Below are 24829 nucleotides of genomic sequence, written 5' to 3'. Positions count from 1 at the left end.
GTTCATCAGCGATTCTGAAACGAAAGTACTCCTCTTTAAAGGTATTATTTAACAGCATAATATTTTATACATTTCTGTTTAAATAGAAATCAGTTATTACGACAAATATAGGTATTGGATGAGTAAACCATCTGCAATGATCTCATTTTAGTTAAAATTTATCAAAGTAATACGCGTCTGAAGACCACTTCTACAATTAAATGGAAAACTTCTAAAAAAGAGTAGAACTACAATAACCACGCGTACTCTGCTACATTGTTCCTTAAAGAACATTATCAAAATATAAACAAAACTACCTTCCGTATAACCCCTTTCAACCACTGTTCATACGCTGCAACCCTGGTGAACACGGTCGGTGCGTCGACCCTCCCGCACTCCGCTGGGCCGAAGCTGACCACACCCACTAGCCTGGTGCCGGAGACCGCTGGACCTCCAACATCTCTCTGATCAGAGAGATTATTATTGATCAATATATGTCGATAGCTTAATGTGTACATAAGCTACATCATTTACAAAAATCATCCATGGTTTTCGCATGAAAGAGTAACAAATATGTAACATTACAAACAATTTAAACTGCCTCGATTAAACTAGTATTGATTCAAAAGTATTTAAATGTGTTCTTCATATTCTGCAGCTATTAAATTAAACTTGAATTTAAATTAACTCTCGAAAAAAATATGCCGAAAAGTCTCTTCCGTGGTTAGTGGTTACAAAGATTAGGCGGAGCAAGCACACTGTCCGATTGAATTGTCATTTTTAGTCGTAATTAAAGTATCATACAAGCAAGACGTATTTTTCTTTATAAAATCATCATTCAGTATATCGCAATCTAAATTGAACCCTAGTGACCGTACATATGGTCCTTCGAGCCGGATAGTTTTGCGATAACGAGAACAATAGTGCATCGGGCCGGCGAGCAATCCTATATAGAAAAAGTTGTTTACGAGTTACAAGTTAGCGACGCTTTGTTACAATTGATGTCAAGACAAATGAAGTTATAATTAATTATTAAAAATCGAAGATTTTGAAGTGAATCGTTGCATTTATAAGAAGATAATATTTAAGAATTTAATTAAACATAATGGCTACTACTATTACTTCCGAACAAGAAAGTTATATTAACATATTAGAAGATTTAGCATCGAAGTTACAGAAGACACAAATTAATTTTAAAAAATCACCTAAAGTGAGATTAACGGAGGGCTATATAAAAGCACGTTTGGAGTGTATGGAAGACTATTGGAAGTTATTTAATGAAGCACACTTGCAATTATCGAAACGTACGACGAGAGATCAGCGCGGCGTGATTCCTTATTTTTTAAACGAAGAATATTATAAATACGAAGATGTGTATATCAACTTTAAAGCGGACATGATAGATTTATTGGGTGCGAATAAAAACGTGATGCAACAAAGTGAAATGGGTGTTTCAATGGTCGAACCGTATATTTCGGGGGTGAAACTTCCACACATCGAGTTACCTACTTTCTCAGGAAGATACGATGAATTTTTATCATATCAAGATTTGTTCACTACACTTGTGCATAATAATTCGTCATTATCAAAGGTACAAAAGTTACATTATCTTAAGTTGAGTGTTACCGGTGAAGCCGCATCTTTATTGAAACATATTAATGTAACCGAAAATAATTATGAACAAGCTTGGGACACTTTAAAGAATCGTTACGGTAATAAAAGGATTATTATAAACTCAATATTTAAAAGATTTTTTGGCATACGTAAGATAAATACACAAACATCGATACAAATTAAATTCATTTTGGACACAACTAATGAATGTTTAAATAGTCTACAAAATATGCAAATTTGTACCGATACATGGGGTCCAATTTTAATTTATATTATACTACAAAAATTAGACCAGGAGACACACAAATCATGGGAAGAATATATTTATCAACAAGAATCGGAAGAGTTTCCTAGTTGGAAAGATTTAAATAAATTCCTTGAGTTAAAGTATCGCACCTTGGAAATGATAACATCAAACAGTCTACAAACAACAAATAAAGATAGATCGTCAACACAAAAATCATTCCATGCCGCTAAGAATATTAAGAATTCACATTTAATAAGTAACAATCAGCCGAAGTGTATCTTTTGTCAACAAAATCATTATATTTATCACTGCAACGAATTTTCTAAACAAACTATTGAAGACAGACATCAATTTGCACTCAAGAATAAGTTATGCTTTAATTGTTTAGTTCCCAATCACACCGTTTCACATTGTAAACAACAAACGTCTTGCAGAATTTGTAGAAGAAGACATCATTCCCTATTACACTTAGACAAGAAGCGAGGGATTGATTACACAAGCACAACGACTCCAACAAGCGCATCAACATCAGAAGCACAAGTCACAGCGCATTACTCAAGCGAAGCACAATCTAGTAGAAGGGTTCTACTTGCTACGGCGATAGTCTACATAAAAAGCAAGTCAGGTGAACTACACCGTTTTCGTGCACTTGTAGACCAGGGATCAGAAGCATCTTTCATCACGTCAAGAGTTGTCGATTTACTAAACCTAAAGAAGAGAAGAGTACATGGTACAGTTTCGGGTATAGGTGAAGAAAAACAAGATTTGAAGTATAAGGTCCAATTGTCATTACACACTAAGTCGTCGCCTATTGAAATGGAAGCTTATGTGATGAAAACAATATCGTCGATTCTGCCTGCCAAAAAGATTTCACTGCAGATGGAAATAGAAACTATTGATTTAGCTGACCCTACTTACGGAACACCTGGCAGCATTGACCTTCTACTAGGTGTAGAAGTTTTTACAAGAATTATTGAAGACGGCATCATACGCCTACACAACGGTTTAGTAGCTCAAAAGACTAGTCTGGGTTGGATCTTGTCTGGCCAGACTACACATGCTGACCGTAACAATACGAAAACACTAAGAAGTATGTTCATCAGAGAAGACAATGACTTACTCAAATCTTTTTGGGAAATAGACACGTTCTTATACAACAAGAAGAAGATATTTACAAAAGAAGAAGAAGAATGTGAAGATATATATACAAAAACAACCCAAAGAGATCACGAAGGAAGATATATAGTACAATTGCCTTTAAAGCAAAGTTTAGAAGAAACAATTGAACAAATAGGAAATACTAAGGATACTGCAATAAAGAGATTCAAACAATTAGAAAGAAAATTTGCTAAAGACAAATCACTAAAAGAAGAATACGCTAAGATTATAAAAGAATATATTAGTATGGGTCACATGAAGAAGTTAGAAGATGATGATGACAAGAACACTATATACTTACCTCATCATGCTGTCATTCGACAAGACAAAGAGACTACAAAGGTCCGTGTAGTCTTCGACGCTTCAGCTAAGGGCTCCAACGGTTTATCACTGAATGATTTAATGCGAGTAGGTCCTGTTCTACAAAGAGACCTCCGCAGTCTTATTACTTTATGGAGAATTAATAAGATTTGCTTCATTGGGGATATAACAAAGATGTACAGAATGGTTAAGATGTCTGAAGACTACTCAAAATTACAATGCATTGTTTGGAGAGACAATCCAGACGAGGTATTAAGAAGTTATAAACTTTTAACAGTTACGTTCGGAACGGCCGCAGCACCATTCCTCGCCGTCAGAACACTGAAACAATTAGCAAATGATGAAAGTGTAGAATATCCTGAAGCTGCTAATGCGATTCAAACATCTTTTTACGTTGATGATCTAATGGGAGGCCATGAAGATATAGAAAAGGCAAAGAAGCTCTGTAAAGAAATAAAGGTTGTATTAAAAGGGGGAGGATTTAACATGCAAAAGTGGTCCAGTAATGCTGAAGAAGTCATACAATACATAAAAGAAGATGATAATACAATAATAGAAAATTTAGAAATCAAACTAGATAAAATAATAAAAATATTAGGCTTAACATGGGATAGAAGAAGTGATACATTTAAAATAACTATAGACTTACCTGAATTAATACTCCCTGTGACAAAAAGGTCTATTCTCTCAGATGTTGCACGTTTGTTTGACCCTTTTGGGTGGTTATCTCCTGTAGTAATAGTGGCAAAGGTCATGATACAAAAACTTTGGCTTTGTAACAAGGGATGGGATGATGAGTTACCCTGCGACATAATAGAAGAATGGAAATGCTATAGAGATGACTTACTTGAATTACAATCGCTTGAAGTCCCACGATGGTTTCACACAGCTCCAAGAAGTAAAGTGGTGGAGATACATGGTTTCGCAGACGCTTCAACGAAATCATACGCAGCTGTCGTTTACCTTAGAGTCGTCGATGAAAGAGATGATGTCTATGTTACCATGATAGCATCTCGCACAAGAGTAGCTCCGTTGAAACAGCTTACCGTACCTAGACTTGAGTTATGTGCAGCAGCGCTTTTGGCAGAAGTCATTGAAGAAACATCAAATCTACTTAAACTGACGAACACGCAGATATACGCTTATACTGATTCAATGGTAGTTTTATCGTGGCTGCAATCTCACCCAAGTAAGTGGAAGACTTTTGTCGCTAATCGAGTGGCAGATGTTTTGCGAGTTGTGGACTGCTGCAGATGGAGTCACATACGATCTGCTGAGAACCCAGCAGATATCGCTTCGAGAGGAATTAAAGCTTGCGAATTAAAGAGTGCGAATCTTTGGTGGAATGGACCAGAATGGCTGAAAGATAAAGGTAACACTATCACAACAAAAACGGATATTCCAGAAACAGATTTAGAGTTGAAGAGTTTATACAACACAAAGGAAGAAGATTTTGAAATACCAATTTGGGAAAGATTTTCGAGTTTATCTCGGATGAAAAGAGTTTTGTCATATTGTAGAAGATTTTGGAGACCTAAGGAAGAATATCAGAAAGAAGGATACATACAAGTAGAAGAAATGGAAGAAGTATTAAAGATGTGTATTAAATATTATCAAAGACTTGTTTATAAAAAGGATTTGGAAGATATAGAGAAGGAAGGAAGAGTTAAACCCAGAAGTACACTAGTCAAACTTTCTCCATTTTTAGATAAAAATGGGATCATGAAGGTTGGCGGAAGATTACAAAAAGCAAATATAGAAGAATCTACAAAACATCCCATAATCATACCACAGAAAGTGCATTTAGCTAAATTAATAATACAAGATGCTCATGTTAAAACGTTACACGGTGGTATACAGTTAATGATGTCATTTATACGTACCAGATTTTGGATTGTTAACCTTAAGGCTGCTGTAAGGCAATGCATTCGAACTTGCAAAATTTGCATAATTGATAAAGCGAAGATTAGAACTCAGAAAATGGGAGAACTTCCTGCAATGAGAGTCAATCAAAATAGAGCCTTTTTGAACTCAGGTGTTGACTACGCAGGCCCTATTTATTTAAAAACATCGAGAGGACGAGGTCATCATTGCACGAAAGGCTACATCTGTTTGTTTGTTTGTATGTCGACAAGAGCAATACACCTTGAAGCCGTTACAGATTTAACTACACAAGCATTCATTGCAGCATTTCGTAGATTCGTGGCTAGAAGGGGTCACTGTGGTACGGGAGCTATTAACGTTGAAAAAGAAGTCATTTTAGTATAGCTGGTTTTTTGATATATTGTTCCTCTAGCTATTTCGGTTAGAGTCCGCGCAGTCTGGCTGGCCGGAGTGGTTGCGTTCAGTAGTGCGCATCTTATCTGCACAGGAAATTATCCTTAATTTAAAGTCATTTTTTAACGCGTAATTTTTAAACTTTTGCCTTTAGATAGATCCATCAATCATAATTTTTTTATTGCAAGACGTTTTTTTCGTTGTAAAATAGGTGCCAGACGCAATTTTTAATTTCGTTTTTATAAAAAATTCAAATTATTTTAGAATGTCTGTAAATTTCATATTATGTTCTTCAAACATAATATAATCTAAAATTAATTAGCCAGACGCTAATTCGATTGTTAAGTATTAAATATGTACAAATAAAAACGTAGTGAAAGTAGGTAAGTATAACAATTTGATGATTGTGTATATGGAGAGATAGTTTAAAGTGCAAGAGAGATAGAAAGGGTCGGCCGCGAAAATTAAATAACAATAAAAAATAACTTCTTTTTTTCCAAAATATACCTAAGATGCATAGAAATTGAATTGTTCCTACTCTAGGATTCCCTGTGTTGTGGGAACAAGTACCTTCCATTGGTACATTTACGGGCTTCGCCCGCGTTTTAATATAAAATTCGCACACCATGTGCAGTTCAATATATAAATTCATGCTAACTACTTTAGTTAAATTCAATACAAACTTAAACATGCGTGTGTGTGTGTGTTCACGTGTGTGTGTCGTGTGTGGTGTGGTGTGTGTGTGTTGTGTGTGTGTACGTGTGTACATCAATAATATTGAAACAAACTTTCTAGTTGTTTACAGATGATGGAATATTGGAAAACAATAACAATTCCTTAGACGATAACATAAATAATTCTGACAGTGTGAGGAAAGATGATGATGATGATGATTATGAAGATGGCTTTTTAAATTTAACGATGTAATTGTTTAACCTTCATTGATAAAGTTTTTATTCCATTCTTTTCAATGTATGGTAACTTTAATTTATTTTTCACTTTTATGTTTATTTTTTTTCATTTAAGCTTTTATTTATAAGAACAAGTGTAAATAATATTGTATTCTTGCAATTATTTCCTGTCGCATAGTTAAAATACACTAGCTGATGAGCTGCATGCTTCATTACTTTTTTTTATTTATACACATTATTTAATACTTAACAATCGAATTAGCGTCTGGCTAATTAATTTTAGATTATATTATGTTTGAAGAACATAATATGAAATTTACAGACATTCTAAAATAATTTGAATTTTTTATAAAAACGAAATAAAAAATTGCGTCTGGCACCTATTTAACAACGAAAAAAACGTCTTGCAATAAAAAAATTATGTCTAATGGATCTATCTAAAGGTAAAATATTAAAAATTACGCGTTAAAAAATGACTTTAAATTAAGGAAATTATCCTGTGCAGAAGAGATGCGCACTAAAAAACGCAACCACTGCGACCAGCCAGACAGCCCGGACTCTAACCGAAATAGCAAGAGGAACAGTATATCAAAGAACCAACTATACTAAAATGCTCACTTGTCAACGTTGGTAGCTCCTATACGACTGTGAAAATTTATGGAGCGATAACGGCACCAATTTTGTTGGTGCCGCTAAAGAGCTTAGAGAATTATTTCATAAAGGACAGGCTAACATTACAAGTGAAGTAGCAGCTATATTGGCAAATGATGGAACTACATGGCATTTTATTCCACCGAGGATGCCAAATTATGGCGGTTTATGGGAAGCTGGTGTACAATCTACCAAGAGACACTTGATAAGAGTAAACAAAGACGCAAAACTAACATATGAAGAAATGTCTACACTATTGGCCCAAGTAGAAGCGTGTCTTAATTCTCGCCCACTTTGTCAACTAGACGAGACTATCGACACACTAACACCACTCACACCTGGACATTTTCTTATTGGCGAACCATTGATTGGTGTTCCTGATGTTCATTACAAGCAGGCTGATGCTGGCCTACTCACAAGATGGCGATGTATACAAAAGATGACTCAGGATTTTTGGCGCCGCTGGAAATCTGAGTATTTAAACACATTACAACAACGAAGTAAATGGCACACCAACATTCAGTCACCAAATATTGGAGATGTCGTTGTAATTAAGGAAGAGGACTTACCACCTACTAAATGGTTATTAGGTTGCGTGAAAGAAGTCCACCCTGGCTCAGATGGTTTAGTTCGAATAGTAACAGTAAAATGTAAGGGCAGTAAAGAGTTAAAAAGACCTTTATCAAAGTTAGTTTTACTTCCAAATAAAATTGATTAAAAAAAATGAGTTATGTATTTACAAGCTAAATTAATATGTATTGTTTATTGTTATTATTGAAACTAAATTACTTTATATAAAAATTAGAAGAAGATAAGAAATTGTAAACACATTAATCTTGAAGTTATTTCTTTGTATTACTTTACAAAAGGTTTTGAAGGTTATGTTGAGAATTGTTTAAGTTGTTTGAAGATTTCATGTACGAAGTAAAAATGTTTATTTACCTAAAGTTTACCTTAAGATTTTGCATAATATTTTGTTACTTTTTTCAATGTGATAGTTTGTAAAAAACTTAATGAAATGTATTCCTGCCAAAACATAACATAATATTATATAGCTATGTACAATCAAGTTTTTAAGTAAGTAGTTAAGGATTTATAGTTTTACAGTTATACAGTCCACTGTACTCAATCACAATTATTGTTAAGTTGAAGTTTTGTTATTTAAATGCTATCGTTTATTTTTGTTAGTGAATTTAAGTTGAAAACAATATGTTTTGGTGGGCGGTATGTCCGATTGAATTGTCATTTTTAGTCGTAATTAAAGTATCATACAAGCAAGACGTATTTTTCTTTATAAAATCATCATTCAGTATATCGCAATCTAAATTGAACCCTAGTGACCGTACACACACCATGTTTATAATTTTATGTATAGCCTCATGTAGTATTACTAGGAGATATTGTAATACTGTGCCTTTTAATTAACTTACCTACAATAAAGATTTAAAAGTAATAATGCAGTAAATCTTACATAACATGCACCACTTCCCTTCATCTCGATGCCGGCACAGAAATGTCGACCTGTAACATATTTACTGTTTCATTTCTATGTTTTACATCCATATACATTATTTTTCTCACCTTGTATACATATTCTGGCATTTTCTTTTATTTATGAGATGTAGGGTAGTGTAAGATAGAGGCGTTTCGTTTTTAAATTCCATAGTATTCTGTAAATGAAAAATTTATACATACCTACTTAGTAGCGTTACCAATTACCATACACATGGGAATATGGTATTGTTAGTTTATATTGATTAAGTTCATTAATTCGATATTAAAGACCAAAATAAAAAATGAATTTCCGTTTTTTCAGTCAAGTAAGAACTAAAATTCAATTTTTCTCACATCATGAGCACCCCAACCCAGTAGAGTAACATCTCCTTCAATACTTGTATCATGTTTATCAATTTTTATTCTTTTAATATTCCAATTTCTTCGAAAATTTAATTTATTTATGACAAGAACAACCAAATTATGTCTCAAATATATTGGATCGTATTGTGGGTGGAAATCAATGGCTGATACGGGTAAGAAATTCCCATATTTATTCACGAAGTCACTTCCAATGCGCACTTTAACAAACTTCGTTCCGTCAAGGCCAGAATTGTAAATTCTGTAAAAAATAATTCGACCTCACTATAACTACATTTACAGCTATATTTTGCTACATTTTACTTTATATCCAGCATCCTGCAACACCATTTATTTGTAAAATTTATAACTTTGATATACAATTAAAGTCTCGTCCAAGTCCCTTCTATATCTAAATTTCAGAAAAGTTTAAATGCAGACCTTTACAGATTGCGATGTAATATAGAGGACGGTAGAGTTAAAATTTCTGATAAATTAATGGATATGGCAAAATCTGAAATATACCAGTGCATATTCCAATACTTACGTCTGTAAACAAGTTGCTGCAGAAAGAATCACTCTTTTACTAATTATGGAACCGGAGCAAGTAAATTGTCCTTTAACATGAACACTAGCTATAAACGGATAATCATCTATACTAGTTGGTCTTCCATTAAATATTCTTCTCGTATTTCGATATTCTTCATCTAGTGGTTCTGTAACAGTTATCATGCAAATTCTTTTTAAATATTTAACGATTCTAATATTTTATAAAGTTCTTTAAATAAAATACAATATCAATTTTTCAATTTCTGCTTACGCCAAGTATCCAAGTCAAAATCATCGAAGTTACGTCTTGAATTGATACTATCATTTGTATTGAATTCACTTTCATTTTCACTTGTAGCATCAGAAACATTTATCAAATGATCAAAAACTTCTTGAATAGCGACTGCTGACATAATTGTATCCACGTCAGAATTATCACCTAATTTATCAATAATTTCTTCGGAACTATCTTTATTTACTGCATTGTAAATAATTCTGCCCATTATATCTTTTATATTTTCCATAGGATTAGTCATAACGTTTTCAAAGATCACGTTTACTACGTGGAAAATAAAATCTTTATTCTCTAAATTGTTTCCATTATTATTAACATTTTCAACTATGTTAAAAACATGTCTATCTATGATACTCAAATTACTTCGATTATGGATATCTTCAAAAACGTCACTTATTTTTTCTGATGCATTTCGTAATTTGTAATGAATGGCTAATAAAGTTTGTACTTTTTGAGATTCTTTAAATGTATTATCGAGTCTTACTAAAGTAAAGAGATTATTGATGACTCTTTGTGTGTTTTGGTTCGTTTCAAAGAATATGTTTTGTTTGCTAGTTCGTGTAATTGTTTTTGAATGAGTCGATGAATAATATTGAATCAATAATAAAAAAACAATAAACGCAAATCCCACAGTTGTCATTGCACAAGCAATATTGATACCTACTATTTTACAATAATATAGAGCAAAATTTGATGCCATAATAAATATAATGCAATAAAATTGTTTCATATTGAAAAACAATAAAACAAACCATAAGTTTTAAATTGCTCTTTATACACATTTCACAACTTCAAAAGTGTTATAATAGAAACAAATACATAAAAATTGGAAAAATGTATGTAAGTGAGAGAATTATTTTCATCTCGTTGATTCTTCTAAAAGCAAATGGTCTAGAACAATTGCCGAGGGAAGATAACATGATCAAAAATGCTGAAGACACAATTCGGAACACGGTTAATAAGATATTTTCCACATTACACTTAAAAGGTTCAAATGATAACACGAAACTGAAGCAATATTCTACAATGCATAAGTATTTTGTAACCCAGTCTCTCCGTGATGACAATAACTTGAAATATATACAAGAACTGACCAAAGTTAAATTTGAACATAAAACTACGTATTATAATAGCACTGATTTTATAGCTATAATAAATGAAATGATCAATGAAGATAAAATGTATACTGCTGAAGATATTAATATTGATAAATATATAGAAATATTTATAGAGAATTTAAAGGAATTAAGAGACACGTATGCAGGAGATAATGTTTATGTTAATATTAATACGAAAGTCTTAGAGCGTTTAAAAAATATTAAGGCTGAAAATAAAACGTCTACAGATGATATTATTACTACAAGTGATAATGAGTTTTGGGGTTTGTATGACTTGTCGTTTTTATATAGGTACTGAGTAACTAGATACTGTAGGTATATTTTTGTCCTTATGTATCATTATTATTACGTCTTTTAATTTTTTTTTCAGAACCGAGTGGTCGTCGTATCTACAAAGGAGAGCGGACCAAGATCAAATACTTCCCTTTCATGGCCAGTGTTCATATCTTCAATAGTTTTCATTGCGCTGGCTCCATCATCAAGTCAGACCTCATCATCACGGCATCTTCTTGTTTGCAACTGTGAGATAGCTTCTAAACAATCTTTATTTAACCATTTATCTTGTGATATGAATAAGTAAAGTTTAAAATGTTCAATTTCAATATCTAATTGATGACGAAATATGGTTCTATCACAGACTAATAATAATATACTACGTATACAAGTTCTATGTTCATTTTCATTACCTAGCGCACGTTTTTAACATTGATAAAATATTCATTAGGTTTACATTTAATTTTTCTTCTTGAACATTTTTTCAATAATATTCCCTATTTTTAGGGCATACAACAACCGCCTGTTTCGTGAAAATCCAGCTTTTCTCTCTGTCAGAGTCGGTAGTTCGTTCTACAGCGGTGGAGGCGAGGTTATATCCGTTTTGGAAGTATATTTCCACCCCGGATACGACCCGAAGACTTTAAGGAACAACCTCTGCATCTTACGCCTTTCTAGACACTTGAAATTCAGTAGAAAGGTCAAGAGAATCAAGAGAATAGATTTTGATAGAAACCCTTGGAATTTACCGTTGACTACTCCTGGCGTTACGATCTTAGGGTGGGGAGCGAAGGGTGTAAGTTAAATTGGAATTAATAATTATCCCAAAGTTATATTAATTAGCATGTCATTCCAATAAAAAACAACTTTTTCATAAAAAATCAGGTATAATATTTTACCGTTATTTTAGATAATGGTATCAGGTGTGGTGTACATATTTACATTTCATAATATGTTTTAATTTAAAATTGATATCCAAATCAAAATTATTTCATTAAAAAGGTATAAAAACCTAGAAAGCCAGCTTTAAAATATTGATTGATAGATAGAATTGATTCACCTTGAAAGTGTAATTACGTTTCATTTTACGCTTTGCCTTTCAGAGAAGTGGTATTATTTTTGATCCCTGGAAGAATATTTTGTCATTTGCAATGCTCGATATCTATCCCAGACAGGATTGTCAAGATGTTTATACAAAGTGAGTTTGGAACATTATCATATTTTGCTCGATAGGCACAGAAGAAATATCACATATTTATAAGTCTATTTACAAATTACATACACATAATATACTGTATGGTTATAGATTCTGGCTCTTAGATTGTGTGATGATATTATTTGAATGTTTTTTTTTCAGGGAATTTGTCACGAACAAACATTTTTGTGCGGGTTTCTTATCAAAGGGTGGAGGTGCCTGCAACGTATGTTGTCGTCGTTTGAGTTCAAAGATTAACGTGGATTAGCTTTACATACTGTTTATTCCTATTTATGTTTCCTATTTTCATATAATCGTATTAATTATGTTCCAGTGAAGTATGGCAGAATTAAGATAGTTTAACACCTAATTCTTCTAAAATACAAGCTGAATATAAACACAAATACTTACTTACCACATACTGACGTGGAAACGATCGCTAGTTCCTTTTAACCATATAAAAGAATCATATTCTGTAGCTATTTAGGCACCAACCGAATGATAACCATTTCACTCAGCATGTATCCATAGTAACTCTTTTAAGCTACAACTAATTTCGAACATTTTAGCGGGATGTAGGAGGTCCAGGCGTGGTCGATGGCAAGCTGATGGGTGTAGTCAGTTTTGGATCACCCACTTGTGGAACTCCAGATGCTCCAACTGTTTTTACTAAGCTCGGCTACTATACTGACTGGATAGAGGATATTATGGAGAAGGTATTTTTCGAATTATTCTTTGCGAAAAGTCCTTTTAAACAATCAATCACGTGTCATGAAATGTGTCTTAGCAAACTCTTTACAAATAGCAGAAATATTATAATACTTCATCTTGCGAGAACATGATGAAAATGTTAATTTAATTATATTTACAGCCAGTTCCTTCGTCGCTGAAACGAACAACACCAGAGTCTGATTTCGATTTCTTGAAAGCAATGATCCCTACTAAACCTCCGAAACCAACTACCTTCAAGATAGAACCCTTCACTGGCAAAACTATGAAGCCAATGTCAATATTTGAAATAGATAAAGCATTGAGAATGCTGGATGATGATCTATTTAGGGAATTTTTATCAACTATGTTCGACAGCAAAGAAATTAGGGAGTATCAAAATAATTTAAGGGAAGAAAAGAAAGAAACAACTACTGAAAAACAAAAAGAAATTGAAAAACAGAATGAAATTAAAAAAGAAACGAGTGAAGAAAGCATTGAAGCGGTTGAATTTGTAACTAAAATGCCTGAACTAGAAGATAATGAATTCACCACAATGGCTATGGATAGTGAAAATTCTGAGTCAAAAGAACCGGTAGAGAGTGATATTGTAAAATTTATGAAAAATGTAGATTTGAAAAAGATTATTCAAGAAGAAGTTAACGTAACTCCACGTGTCACGATAGAAAGAGATACTAAAGGAAAGAACGAATCAGTAGTAACATTTTTATATTTATCAGATGATGAGAAAAACCGTAGTAATGATATTGTGGACGATGAAGAAGGTTTAAGTATACCAGATGTAGATGATAAATTTGAGGATATGACAAGAGCAAAGGGTAAAGGCACACAATACAGAATTATGCCTGAAAATGAATTGTACGGATTGTTATCTGATGTAATAGAAACTGAAGTAAAAAATAAAATGATGAAAGGTGTAAAGTAACTATATTCGTGTTTTATTTCTTTGCTTCTGCCTTCTACATAGGGAGTTTGAATTTCAATTAAATATTTGAAAAATAACTAATTTTGTATAATAATATTTGATGGAAATTATCTCATTTTAATACTTGTATGTTTAGAGAAAATAAAATGGTTCCATTTAAAAAAATAATATCGTATTTAAATAGTATCTTAAAAACAAAATAATAATATGCGTGAAAATAAACTTACCGTGAAACGAAATGCTGTCAAGTATTGATTAGTCGACATCAACACTAGAGGGCGCTGGTTTCCAAGTTTTTCAGTGACGGGTGGTATAAGGTATTACGGGTAAAGTTCTTGCTGAAGAAAACCGAATCACAAAAGGTAATTATTATTTCAATGCAGTAGAAAAATATTTTATGTAGTGAAGTTATTTTTATGTGCTTTTTGCAGTTCAAATTATCTAAACAATAGTGTGTAAGTGCTATCGGGTAAGTTTTGTTTTCGAACACGCAGGTTTGAAATTGGAATCTTTATTTCAAAACACCATATTCTCATAATTTAAACAAAAATACACAGTTAAATACTGCACTAATACATATTAACGCTTACTTTAAATGCATTTAGAGATTGAAGGAAATATTTCAAGAATTTTTTGTTATTATGTAACTCGTTCGATTGCCATAACCTATTCAATCTTATCAATAACACCTTTGAAACACCTATTTTTTGTTCTGCGACTCCGTTACAGAAGGAAGACCGAAGAATATAATGTATTACGAAAATAAGCATAATGTAATAATATTGATGATATAATTGATGTCAGAATAAACTATTTATATATTTCATTACCTTTTTAAGCTTGAGTCATAGATTCAAGAAAAAAATTTATAAAAAATCTGCTAACAAAGATATTAACTTCATCCAAGTAAATTCATATTAACTTCTTTTCTCTGTATATTTTTTATGCTATGGAGATTAATAAATAATGTAAATAATAAACACAGAAATGCTGAATAGGTTTCTAGAAAACAAATATACAATCAGATCTTGCCCTTGCAAGAGAAATCACAAATCCAATTGATTCAGGTATTATTTCTTTTCATTGTTTCTCACTGTATTGAAAGGTGCATTATTGAACTTTGTTTCTAAAATTACATTTGATATAAGGAAATTACACTCATAATCAATAATATTATGAGATTAAAAAGAAACATACAATTTGAATAAATAGGTCAACATAGAGAAACCATATTGAAATCTTATTAATTATTATTGAATACTAGCGGTCCGCCCCGGCTTCGCCCGTGGTACATGTTTACGTTTTCTCTACATAAGAACCATCCTCGTACTTCAAGGAATATAATAAAAAAAGAATTATCGAAATCGGTTCAGCCGTTCTCGAGTTATGCGCTTACCAACACATTTTGCGATTCATTTTTATATATAAGATTTAACTAAATATGAATAACTATCTAATAAATATGGAGGTTTTACATCACAAAAATATTAAAAAAAAGTTCAAATTGGATTTGTATTATCGTAAAATAGATACTTAAAGTTATGAAATAAATTTTCCTCAAAGTTATTTCCTTGTAGATACAATAGACGTAATATGCAGATTTGGTTACTTATTATAAAAGTATGACATTACAAAATAGTTATTTAGATGCATAAGATACAATTTATAGTATTTTTTAACTGACTTAAAAAAAGGAATTCGACCGTATATATATTTTTTAATTTTTAAAGGAAGAAAAGCCTAAACATAAAGGTAGATTAAGTTTTCTTTATGGAACTAAGGTCCATACTTAGGAAAAGCATAAAAATTATTAAAATTTAATTCATATTTTTTGGGATTTTCCTTATCTGAAATAAGTTAAACTGAGGGTAGGTAATGGTAAATTTATTTTTTATGTTTATAAGTATTTTGCCAGATGTTTGAGAAAAGACAAACTTTATTAAGTAAATAAAATGAGTAAATAGACAAAATGTTTAAAATAAATACTGTTTTTTGCAGCAAAATGGCCAATCTCCTGTTGCGCAGAGCAATCATAGACGCTATCCGTGTTCCAGTTGGCACACGGTCTGTCAGTGAATTGTCTAAGGTAAGCTTTGCGTTAATTGTAGTGAACATCCTACTCATATTATAAATGTGAAAGTTTGTGAGGATGGATGGATGGATGTTTGTTACTCTTTCATGCAAATACTACTGAACCAATTACAATGAAATTTGGTATGTAGGTAGCGGATTACCCAAAATAAGACATTTTTGTCCCAGAAATCCCACAGAAACGGGAACTATGCTTGTTTTTCTTTGAAAACTGGGGCGAAGCTGCGGTTGGAAATCTAATAAGAAATATTCAAGTAATAAATTGTCTTATTCGTTTTTATGTACTTGCTTATGTAGTAAATATATGTCAATTATTATTATAGAGACATGTATAGACACTTATTTCTACAAAGAGAAATGTAGATCTTAAAACATGTGTCGCTTATTTTTTATTATAACATAACTTGACTGGTTTTTAGAAATGAATAATCTTATTTACACTTTTTAATATATAATTTGTTCGCCCCAATATTTTAATCCATTTTTGTCTATTAAGCTAAACAATTAACTTCTAGATTGGTAACCGCGAGTGGGTAGGCTATGGCTTCAACGGCCAGCCCAACTATGTGGACAGGCCCGATTACCCCCTCCCCGCTGTCAGGTTCCAGGCTGAAACCCCTGACATTAAGGTAAATATAGTAATTTATCCATTTTATATGAGTATGTAAAGAGGATGTTTGAGTTAAAATATTTCAGAATCAACCTGGAAAAATAGATGAAGATGCATTCATTAGTGATACATGAACAAGATTTGTAAAAGCCAATGTAAAAGCTTTGTTTATGTGACCATACTGTATTGTTTGTACATATTTGTGATGCAATGATAATTTGTTCTTAATGTAACTTAAAAAACAATTGAATGATACTTGAAAAGTTTTGTATTTGTAATGTTTTATTTACAGCATTATTTAAGTACATTAATAGTTTACGTTTTTTAGTTTTTACTTTTTATCTTAAATTTTGCTGTTATGAAACTCCTATCATTTTGGATATGATGCGAACTAGTATTTTTTTAAATTGATTTCATCTTAAAAGCTAGACATTTTTTCCCAATTTCCACCAAAATGATTATTTTTACAAATGTTTTGTTTGGACCATAAAAATAATATATTATTTTTAATTCCAGGTCCTCCGCGAAAAGGAAAAGGGAGACTGGCGCAAGTTGACCATTGAAGAAAAGAAAGCCCTCTACCGGTCGTCCTTCTGTCAGACCTTCGCCGAGTTCCAAGCACCAACAGGCCAGTGGAAGGCAGCTGTGGGCTGGGCTCTGTGTGCTGCCTCACTGTCACTGTGGATCTATATGGCTGTTAAGATGTTCGGTGAGTAAAATGAAGAAAATTGTGTGTGTTCATGGTAGAAAGTGTTTTGGTGAGTTTATTCTAAAAAAATTGTTTGTAAAGTAGGTTTACGATCGAGATGTTTACGTGATAACATCTTATTGGTGGCAGCGCTCGAGATGAGACGGGAGATCGGTCCGTCTCTCTCTCGTTATACCTGCGATCGCGCTCGTGAGGTTTTGGTGTGACACAAGTTTCTGAACATGTCACCCGACTAAAACGATTTTATAAACGTTATCACGTTTAAATACTGTGTTGGGCTTCGTTCATCGTGGATCTATAGTCAGAAGTCATTCGGTAAGTGAGTTAATAGGGAAGAAAGCCCTTTACCGGTCGTCCTTCTGTCAGACCTTTGCCGAGTTCCAAGCACCAACAGGCCAGTGGAAGGCAGCGGTGGGCTGGGCTCTGTGTGCTGCCTCACTGTTGTTGTAAATCTATATGGCCGTTAAGATGTTCGGTGAGTTTGTGTGTTTAAGGAAGAAAGTTGGTTAGTGTGTGAATTCAAAATTAAGTTTTTTAGTGAGTTAATTTAGTGAAAAAAATTGGTTAGTGGTAAGTAATTTGAAAGAAGAAAGGCTGTGGATCTATAGTCCTGTTAAGTTGCTTGGTGAGTAAATAATCGAGAAGATGGCTTGCTAACGGGCGTCCTTCTGTCCGACAAATGCCGAGTTCCAGTAATTCAAGAGCTGCTGCAACTATTTACGCGTCTTTCGCCGTACGTTAACGAAACGAGTCATTGTTGACCCATTTCACTCGTCTACTTTCTAATACTCTATCGTTTTATTAAGTGCTTGAATATTTAAATATTAAATAACTACTTTCAAAGAAAAAACCCGCATAGTTCTTGTTCCTGTGCGATTTCCGGGTTAAAAAGCTAGCCTATGTCTTAATCGGGGTCTCCAGCTACCTACATACAAAATTTCATTGTAATTGGTTAAGAAGTATTCGCAGTTATAATATTTGTAGGATACATAAGTATTCACCTCACATATCCATACAAATGAACTATTTACCCTAACATTCCTAATTAATATTTTCGTTTCCAGTATACAGTCCGCTCCCCGAATCCTTCAGCGAGGAGGCCCAGAAGGCCCAGCTGAAGCGAATGTTGGACCTCAAGGTGAACCCCATCGATGGACTCGCCTCCAAGTGGGACTACGAGAACAACCGCTGGAAGTAAACTGTGAGTATTTACTAGTTTATAGAGCACACGTGGCAGAAGTGAAACTTCTTTAAGATTCAAAGGTACCAATCGTCGCCTTACTCCATGGAGTAAGGAGTGTCATGATGCGACCTTGAAATTTTACTCTCAGCGCCCATAGAGGAGGTTCACTCCATCAAAGGCATTTATCTAAATAGGAAAAGGTGTTTGAACGAAAAATAGAAATTATTTTATTACTTAATATGATATGAATTAAACAATAATTTAATAAAATACATGAAAAATATATTTTCTTTTGAATAGCATATAAAGTGTTATATACAGGGTGTCCCAAAAAGTAGTGATGAACGGAAGCTGGGAGGTAGAGGACCAAGAGGGCTATCCGAATCACCCCCATGTGTGTTATGCGATTTTTCGTATTTTCGGAGTTATTACATTTTTTCAATTTTTCATCTATCGCCGAGTACGATGAGATTTTTATTTATGGTGACGTGAATTATTGCGCTAGATGCTTGATTTTTTTTGTGTGCTAAGCTGAAAGATAGGCCAATTCAGTATGGTAACATTTACTATCGTTAGATCTTCGAATGGAATAAAAAAAAGAATTAAATGCCAAGAAAGATAAAATTACCCAGTATGTTCATAACTTCAAGGGCCCATAAAAAAATAAAATCACATAAAAAAGGTTTTCCATTTGGCTTTTAAAAACTTGCTCTATCGATCAGGTAGCCACCATAAAAATTTCATTTTATTATTCTGAAGGCTTCAATCGAAAAATTGAAATCTAAATGTGGTAAGTGCAAAATTTTTATTAACATGATGATCATTAAAACCAATAAATAGGTGTTTAATTACCAGAATTTTTTTAAATAGCCCCGCTGTTGCTCAGTGCAAGTGCGACATCACCGTAAAAAGTTGTCTTTTAAATGTCTGAATGCTTTTTTATCATTTTTAATGGTTTCTTCTGCTACTATGAATTTCCGGGTTATTTCGTCCAAATTGGGGCATTCTCTCAAGTAGCCGAGGTCTTTTTAGTATCCCCATTGAAAAAAAATCAATGGGGTTTATTCGAGGGACCGTGGAGGCCAGGCTTTAAAGCAGGCGTCACCGGCGCATGCGCAGGCTGCAACGACCAATCCATCTTTCAGGGTATTTTTGCCCTTTAGCCTGGCCTCCACGGTCTCCGGACATAAACCCTATTGAATTTTTTCCGTGGGGATACTACAAAGACGAGAGACTGCCACAATTTGGACGAAATAACCCGGAAATTCATAGTAGCAGAAGAAACCATTAAAAATGATAAAAGAGCATTCAGACATTAAAAAGACAACTTTTTACGGTGATGTCGCACTTGCATTGAGCAACAGCGGGGCTATTTAAAAAAAAATCATTTTTAAACACCTATTTATTGGTTTTAATAATCATCATGTTAATAAAAATTTTGCACTTACCACATTTAGATTTCAATTTTTCGATTGAAGCCTTCAGAATAATAAAATTAAATTTTTAGGGTAGCTACCTGATCGATAGAGCAAGTTTTTAAAAGCCAAATGGAAAACCTTTTTTATGTGATTTTATTTTTTTATGGGCCCTTGAAGTTATGAACATACTGGGTAATTTTATCTTTCATAGCATTTAATTCTTTTTTTTATTCCATTCGAAGATCTAACGATAGTAAATGTTACCATACTGAATTGGCCTATCTTTCAGCTTAGCACACAAAAAAAAAACAAGCATCTAGCGCAATAATTCACGTCACCATAAATAAAAATCTCATCGTACTCGGCGATAGATGAAAAATTGAAAAAAATGTAATAACTCCGAAAATACGAAAAATCGCATAACACACATGGGGGTGATTCGAATAGCCCTCTAAGTCCTCTACCTCCCAGCTTCAGTATATCACTACTTTTTGGGACACCCTGTATAATAGCATCTTAAATAGTTTAGTGGAGAAATAGATGATTTTAAAATATATAAACAATAATTTTTAACAAAAAATTTAAAACCACCATCAATTATTCAAAACAAAGAATATTTGATTTGAATAAAAAGAAAAAAAAATCAAAATTAGATCACCCAGTCAAAGTTCTGTCAAAGGTGTACCTTTTTTTTGTAAAACAAAGAAAAAAAAAAGCTTTTAGTTACATTTAGAAATAAAAATTTTAACGGATTCTAAACGCGATTTTATCATTATATTATTATCCCGACGTTTCGCACACTTTGCAGCGTGGTCACGGGCAGACACGTTTAAAATCCGTTAAAATTTTTAATTTCTAAATGTATAATACTCGCGTAAAATCAAATACTATAAAAAAAATCAGTTGAATTGAGCACCATCTTCCTTAAAAAGGATAGAAATAGTTTATAAGGCTATTCATATAACTTGTGTTATTTGTTATACCATGATATATTTAACAGAGGTTTTCACAATGTTTATATGGTAGGATAGAAATAAAACAGACATTATCGTTCAAAACAATTTTATTTTTCAGAAAAGGCACAAACATAGACCTTTAATAATAATGCCACCACTAAATTACAAAATTGAACATTGTAGCATTATTCAATAAATTACAAATAATGTCTAAATAAATTTTAAATCTATTTTTTTTTGTATGTTTGTTCTAATTATTATTTTTTTATTTCAGGTCGTCTCTTGCAGTACTTCGGGAGTGGAGTCGGCGTAGAGTAGACAATGTTATGATAAATTATTATATGTAAGATATGCAAATAAAATCGTGATTCCAACTAATTCTTTTATTTTTTTAATAACACCCTTGTACATTTTGTATTTAATAGTACTGCCGTGATTTGTTCGCCTAAATGAGACTAGCTTTAATCGATTGAAATCAATAAACTTACTTCCACGCAGGAATGAATTTGCAATAATATTGAAGTGACACTTCAACACTTCAAGCAAATGGTAGAATTTAAATTTTCTTATCAAGTAGGCTTTGTTTATATAATTCATTCGTATGTATTTCACTGTAAAGCTTTTGTTAACTTTAAATTACTCTCAGAAGCGTAAAATACAAAATAAGATAAGATAATTTTTACAGATAAGCGTTCTAACAGACGAACGGCAAGTTGCGAACGAATAGAAGCACCTTTCAGTTTCAATTTTCATGACCTAATGTTCGTGTTCAAACACTATATAAATTATTTACATAAACATACATGATACAGTTTTTTATAATGTGTTGTTTCATATTTCAATGAGTTATCCATGAGCAAAAAGACAAAATAGCGCGTGCCCAATACAAGTTTTATGAAACGTACATTCATATAATTATTAAAAATTGCAAATTAAACAAGAAAACGGCAATTAAATTTTAACAAACAAACGTTACTTATTGAAGAACAAACGATAGTAAATGTTTTTAAACTAATAATAGAAAAAAATATTAATCATTTTTAAAAGGGTGCCAACCAAACAGTATATCTTTATTTTATTTATTGACAATAAATTATTAACGAACAAACAATTATTTATAGCAAACAATTAAAAACAAACCATGAACTAACGACATGGTATACTAAAATTTTAAAACTAAAAAAAAAAACAATTGCGGGCGCTATTACAGACAGGTATTTGTAATAGCGCCATCTATTGTCGAGTAGTTAAACTATTTAAAATTTATAACAGCGCCATCTATTTCCAATAATGGGAAATTGAAACAGTTATTTGTAATAGCGCCATCTTTCGTCGAAAAGTTAAAACTATATAAAATTTATAACAGCGCCATCTATTGTCGAAAAGTTAAAACTATATAAAATTTATAACAGCGCCATCTATTGTCAAAAAGTTAAAACTATATAAAATTTATAACAGCGCCATCTATTGTCGAAAAGTTAAAACTATAATTTATAACAACGCCATCTATGGATGACAGGATGATACTATGAATCTTTTGATTTGGCGCCATTTGTTGAAGTGGAAAATTTCACAATTATTATAGTGAATTTATAATAATTATTATACCCTATAATTAATGGTGGTGGTGGTGTAATGTGAGATTATGAAACAAGTTTATGTTTTAATTAGCCATTTTCATCTACGGATCATAAATAGATATTCTGGTTTATGTATCCTGAAATGATCCTGAATAAATATAGAGATATAATCATATACCAAGTCAAATATTGTAGTTTCAGATATTTGAGTAGGTACCTAACATAAGTTTTTTGTTGCTTAAAATCAACATGGTTTCTCATAATCGGCACACCGGCACATCGGTTACAATCTGTAGTAATTGAAAACTTTTCATTAAACCTTATGCAGCGATTATGATGCGTTTTTTATTGAATTGTATGAAAGCCGTATCTACTCATTGAGATAATATGGTAGTACATAATATTATCACAATGTATCTATCTACTACGTTTTTTATATGATTCGATTTTAAATTTTAATTTCATTGAAATTTGTGAAAATATTACTACTGTATAGGTGTGTATATTGCACGCCTCATAAGCGAAGCGTTGAGGTGGGTACTACTGTCACTTCGCGCAAAACATCTGATTTTTCAAACTTAAAATGTCTATAAGTATCATACATTGCACTTGTAAGATAATACATACACACACATATTAAGAAAAAACACTATTTTTAACGTTCATGATATTTTTGATGTCATTTTTGTTATTTAAACTAGTTAAAAAACAGTTTAAAAAAGTTCTGTCTTGGACGTCCGTGTGTCTGTATGTGCGGATCCTTTTTCTTGTTAACACGATAGCGACCGAAATACTTTACTAATCGAGTCTTTTTTTTTCTCTTACGCTTGAGTATGCTCAGGAATAGAACCCTTTCATTTTTCAGGGTCTGATTCGATATGGTTTAATTGTTATTAAATAAACAAAATAATAATTAATAAATATTTATTAAAAAAAAATTATGAGGCGTGCAATTTTGGATTTTCCAAATTATTTAGGTATTGTGTATATTTAGGTATAGGTGATAAGGAAAAAATAAAATTCAAACAGCTTTTATATTTTATTACAAAACAACGTTTCAACATAACGAATGAGCATAAAAACTTATTACACATACACTTATTTATAAACACTTTCATAAAAACTGAATGAGCGCGGAATAATAAAACAAAAATGTCGCAATTTATTTAATTAAATATGTTACAAATAGAACATAATATAGATAATAATAATCGTCCTCGCATGGTAAGTACTTAACTATGAGAATATAAATGTGTACGACAAATTAAAATACTTAATTTTAAATACAAAATCTTATTATAAAAGAAATTATTTCCAAGCTCATTCTTTCATAACAGTTTATGTGGTAACACAAAGTAATGAAGAAAACATTTGAAAAAAGTAGAAGAATAAAGCGCGTCACACACGGTGAAGATTTTGGTGGAAATTTCGGGTCATTTGTAACAGGATGGCTCTACAGGTTCTACAGGGGTCTTATAGTACGCAATGATAAAAAGAAAAATGATGGTCAGAACGCTGATACCGGATACCTTAAGATACTGTAATATTTTATAGTAGAGAATCTTAACATAAAATATTATAGTATCTTCACCGTGTGTGACGCGCTTTATAGTGAAGAATAAAGGGCACATAAAATAGTTTCTGAAGCGGGAAAGTTAAGTAACTATGGCGCTAGTATCGGAATATGGTATGAAATTAATTTTGTAAGTTTCGTTTGTCGTGTCGCAAAAAATACATAATTATTACGCAATAAGGAATAGACTGACAATATTAGCTGTTTTTTTATGATATGAGGAATTAGCTTCGATAATTAATTAGCTTGCAGGGGACCACAAAATTAATTGCCTCCTTTATATTTACAAACTTTGATGCTTTTCAAATTTCTACTAAGAAAATTTGTCATAAATTTAAATTTAAATTATTAAAATTTTTAAGGATATGCATAGAAAGATATAACCCACATGTTTGACTCACTGACTTTCTTTTGCTGAAATGTCAGTAAAAATATCGAATATTGCGAGGGCGATAGAATATTATTTATACACTTTTAAAGTACCTATTGGATGATAGCTAGCTATACGTAAAAATTATATATTTGTAATATCTTACAAATAAATATAAAGAAGAGACAGGAAAGATGCATACTTAATTGTATAGAGATCAAGCATTAAGTGCTAAGTAGTAAT

The 24829-nt window shown here is 32.2% G+C and overlaps 3 protein-coding genes across 4 annotated transcripts; 2 read left to right on the top strand and 1 right to left on the bottom strand.

Moving 5' to 3' along the window:
• Positions 1–151: 151 nt before the first annotated feature.
• On the bottom strand, positions 152–10496 carry LOC149897390 (uncharacterized). The gene is made up of 7 exons (XM_090116501.1): positions 9833–10496; positions 9560–9728; positions 9007–9274; positions 8740–8828; positions 8630–8693; positions 297–443; positions 152–190 (listed from the first exon to the last, which is right to left on the bottom strand). Exons 1-7 carry the CDS (start codon positions 10494–10496, stop codon positions 152–154), a joined length of 1440 nt encoding a protein of 479 aa, XP_089972627.1.
• A 194-nt stretch (positions 10497–10690) lies between these two features.
• On the top strand, positions 10691–14096 carry LOC149897389 (uncharacterized). The gene is made up of 7 exons (XM_090116500.1): positions 10691–11237; positions 11345–11495; positions 11755–12043; positions 12351–12445; positions 12605–12668; positions 13012–13158; positions 13314–14096. Exons 1-7 carry the CDS (start codon positions 10691–10693, stop codon positions 14094–14096), a joined length of 2076 nt encoding a protein of 691 aa, XP_089972626.1.
• A 271-nt stretch (positions 14097–14367) lies between these two features.
• On the top strand, positions 14368–21437 carry LOC149897388 (cytochrome c oxidase subunit 4 isoform 1, mitochondrial-like). 2 transcript variants are annotated; one of them, XM_090116247.1, is made up of 6 exons: positions 14368–14458; positions 16095–16182; positions 16703–16816; positions 17314–17506; positions 18571–18707; positions 21338–21437. In XM_090116247.1, exons 2-5 carry the CDS (start codon positions 16099–16101, stop codon positions 18702–18704), a joined length of 525 nt encoding a protein of 174 aa, XP_089972373.1. In that variant the 5' UTR covers positions 14368–14458; positions 16095–16098; the 3' UTR covers positions 18705–18707; positions 21338–21437. The 2 variants fall into 2 exon arrangements, with proteins under 2 accessions (XP_089972373.1, XP_089972374.1); XM_090116248.1 differs by having other exon boundaries at positions 14449–14565.
• The last annotated feature ends 3392 nt before the right edge of the window (positions 21438–24829 follow it).

This window comes from Colias eurytheme, chromosome 25 (genome assembly GCF_061535395.1).
Source record: "Colias eurytheme isolate Ceu_HAF_F1 chromosome 25, ilColEury1 Martin Lab GWU primary, whole genome shotgun sequence".
NCBI lineage: Eukaryota > Metazoa > Arthropoda > Insecta > Lepidoptera > Pieridae > Colias > Colias eurytheme.
This window is presented reverse-complemented; position numbering and strand designations above follow the sequence as displayed.

What these genes read in the sequence shown, in the direction of transcription:
- LOC149897390 (XM_090116501.1), bottom strand. Translation starts at nt 10,496, where the DNA reads ATGACAACTGTGGGATTTGCGTTTATTGTTTTTTTATTATTGATTCAA. An exon ending in TTTTGACTTGGATACTTGGC is followed by an intron (nt 9,729 to 9,832) that starts GTAAGCAGAAAT and finishes TAACTGTTACAG; the next exon opens with AACCACTAGATGAAGAATAT. An exon ending in GCAGCAACTTGTTTACAGAC is followed by an intron (nt 9,275 to 9,559) that starts GTAAGTATTGGA and finishes TATTTTTTACAG; the next exon opens with AATTTACAATTCTGGCCTTG.
- LOC149897389 (XM_090116500.1), top strand. Translation starts at nt 10,691, where the DNA reads ATGTATGTAAGTGAGAGAATTATTTTCATCTCGTTGATTCTTCTAAAA. An exon ending in AAGTGATAATGAGTTTTGGG is followed by an intron (nt 11,238 to 11,344) that starts GTTTGTATGACT and finishes TTTTTTTTTCAG; the next exon opens with AACCGAGTGGTCGTCGTATC. An exon ending in AGGGTGGAGGTGCCTGCAAC is followed by an intron (nt 12,669 to 13,011) that starts GTATGTTGTCGT and finishes CGAACATTTTAG; the next exon opens with CGGGATGTAGGAGGTCCAGG.
- LOC149897388 (XM_090116247.1), top strand. Translation starts at nt 16,099, where the DNA reads ATGGCCAATCTCCTGTTGCGCAGAGCAATCATAGACGCTATCCGTGTT. An exon ending in CTGTCAGTGAATTGTCTAAG is followed by an intron (nt 16,183 to 16,702) that starts GTAAGCTTTGCG and finishes ATTAACTTCTAG; the next exon opens with ATTGGTAACCGCGAGTGGGT. An exon ending in CTGAAACCCCTGACATTAAG is followed by an intron (nt 16,817 to 17,313) that starts GTAAATATAGTA and finishes TTTTAATTCCAG; the next exon opens with GTCCTCCGCGAAAAGGAAAA.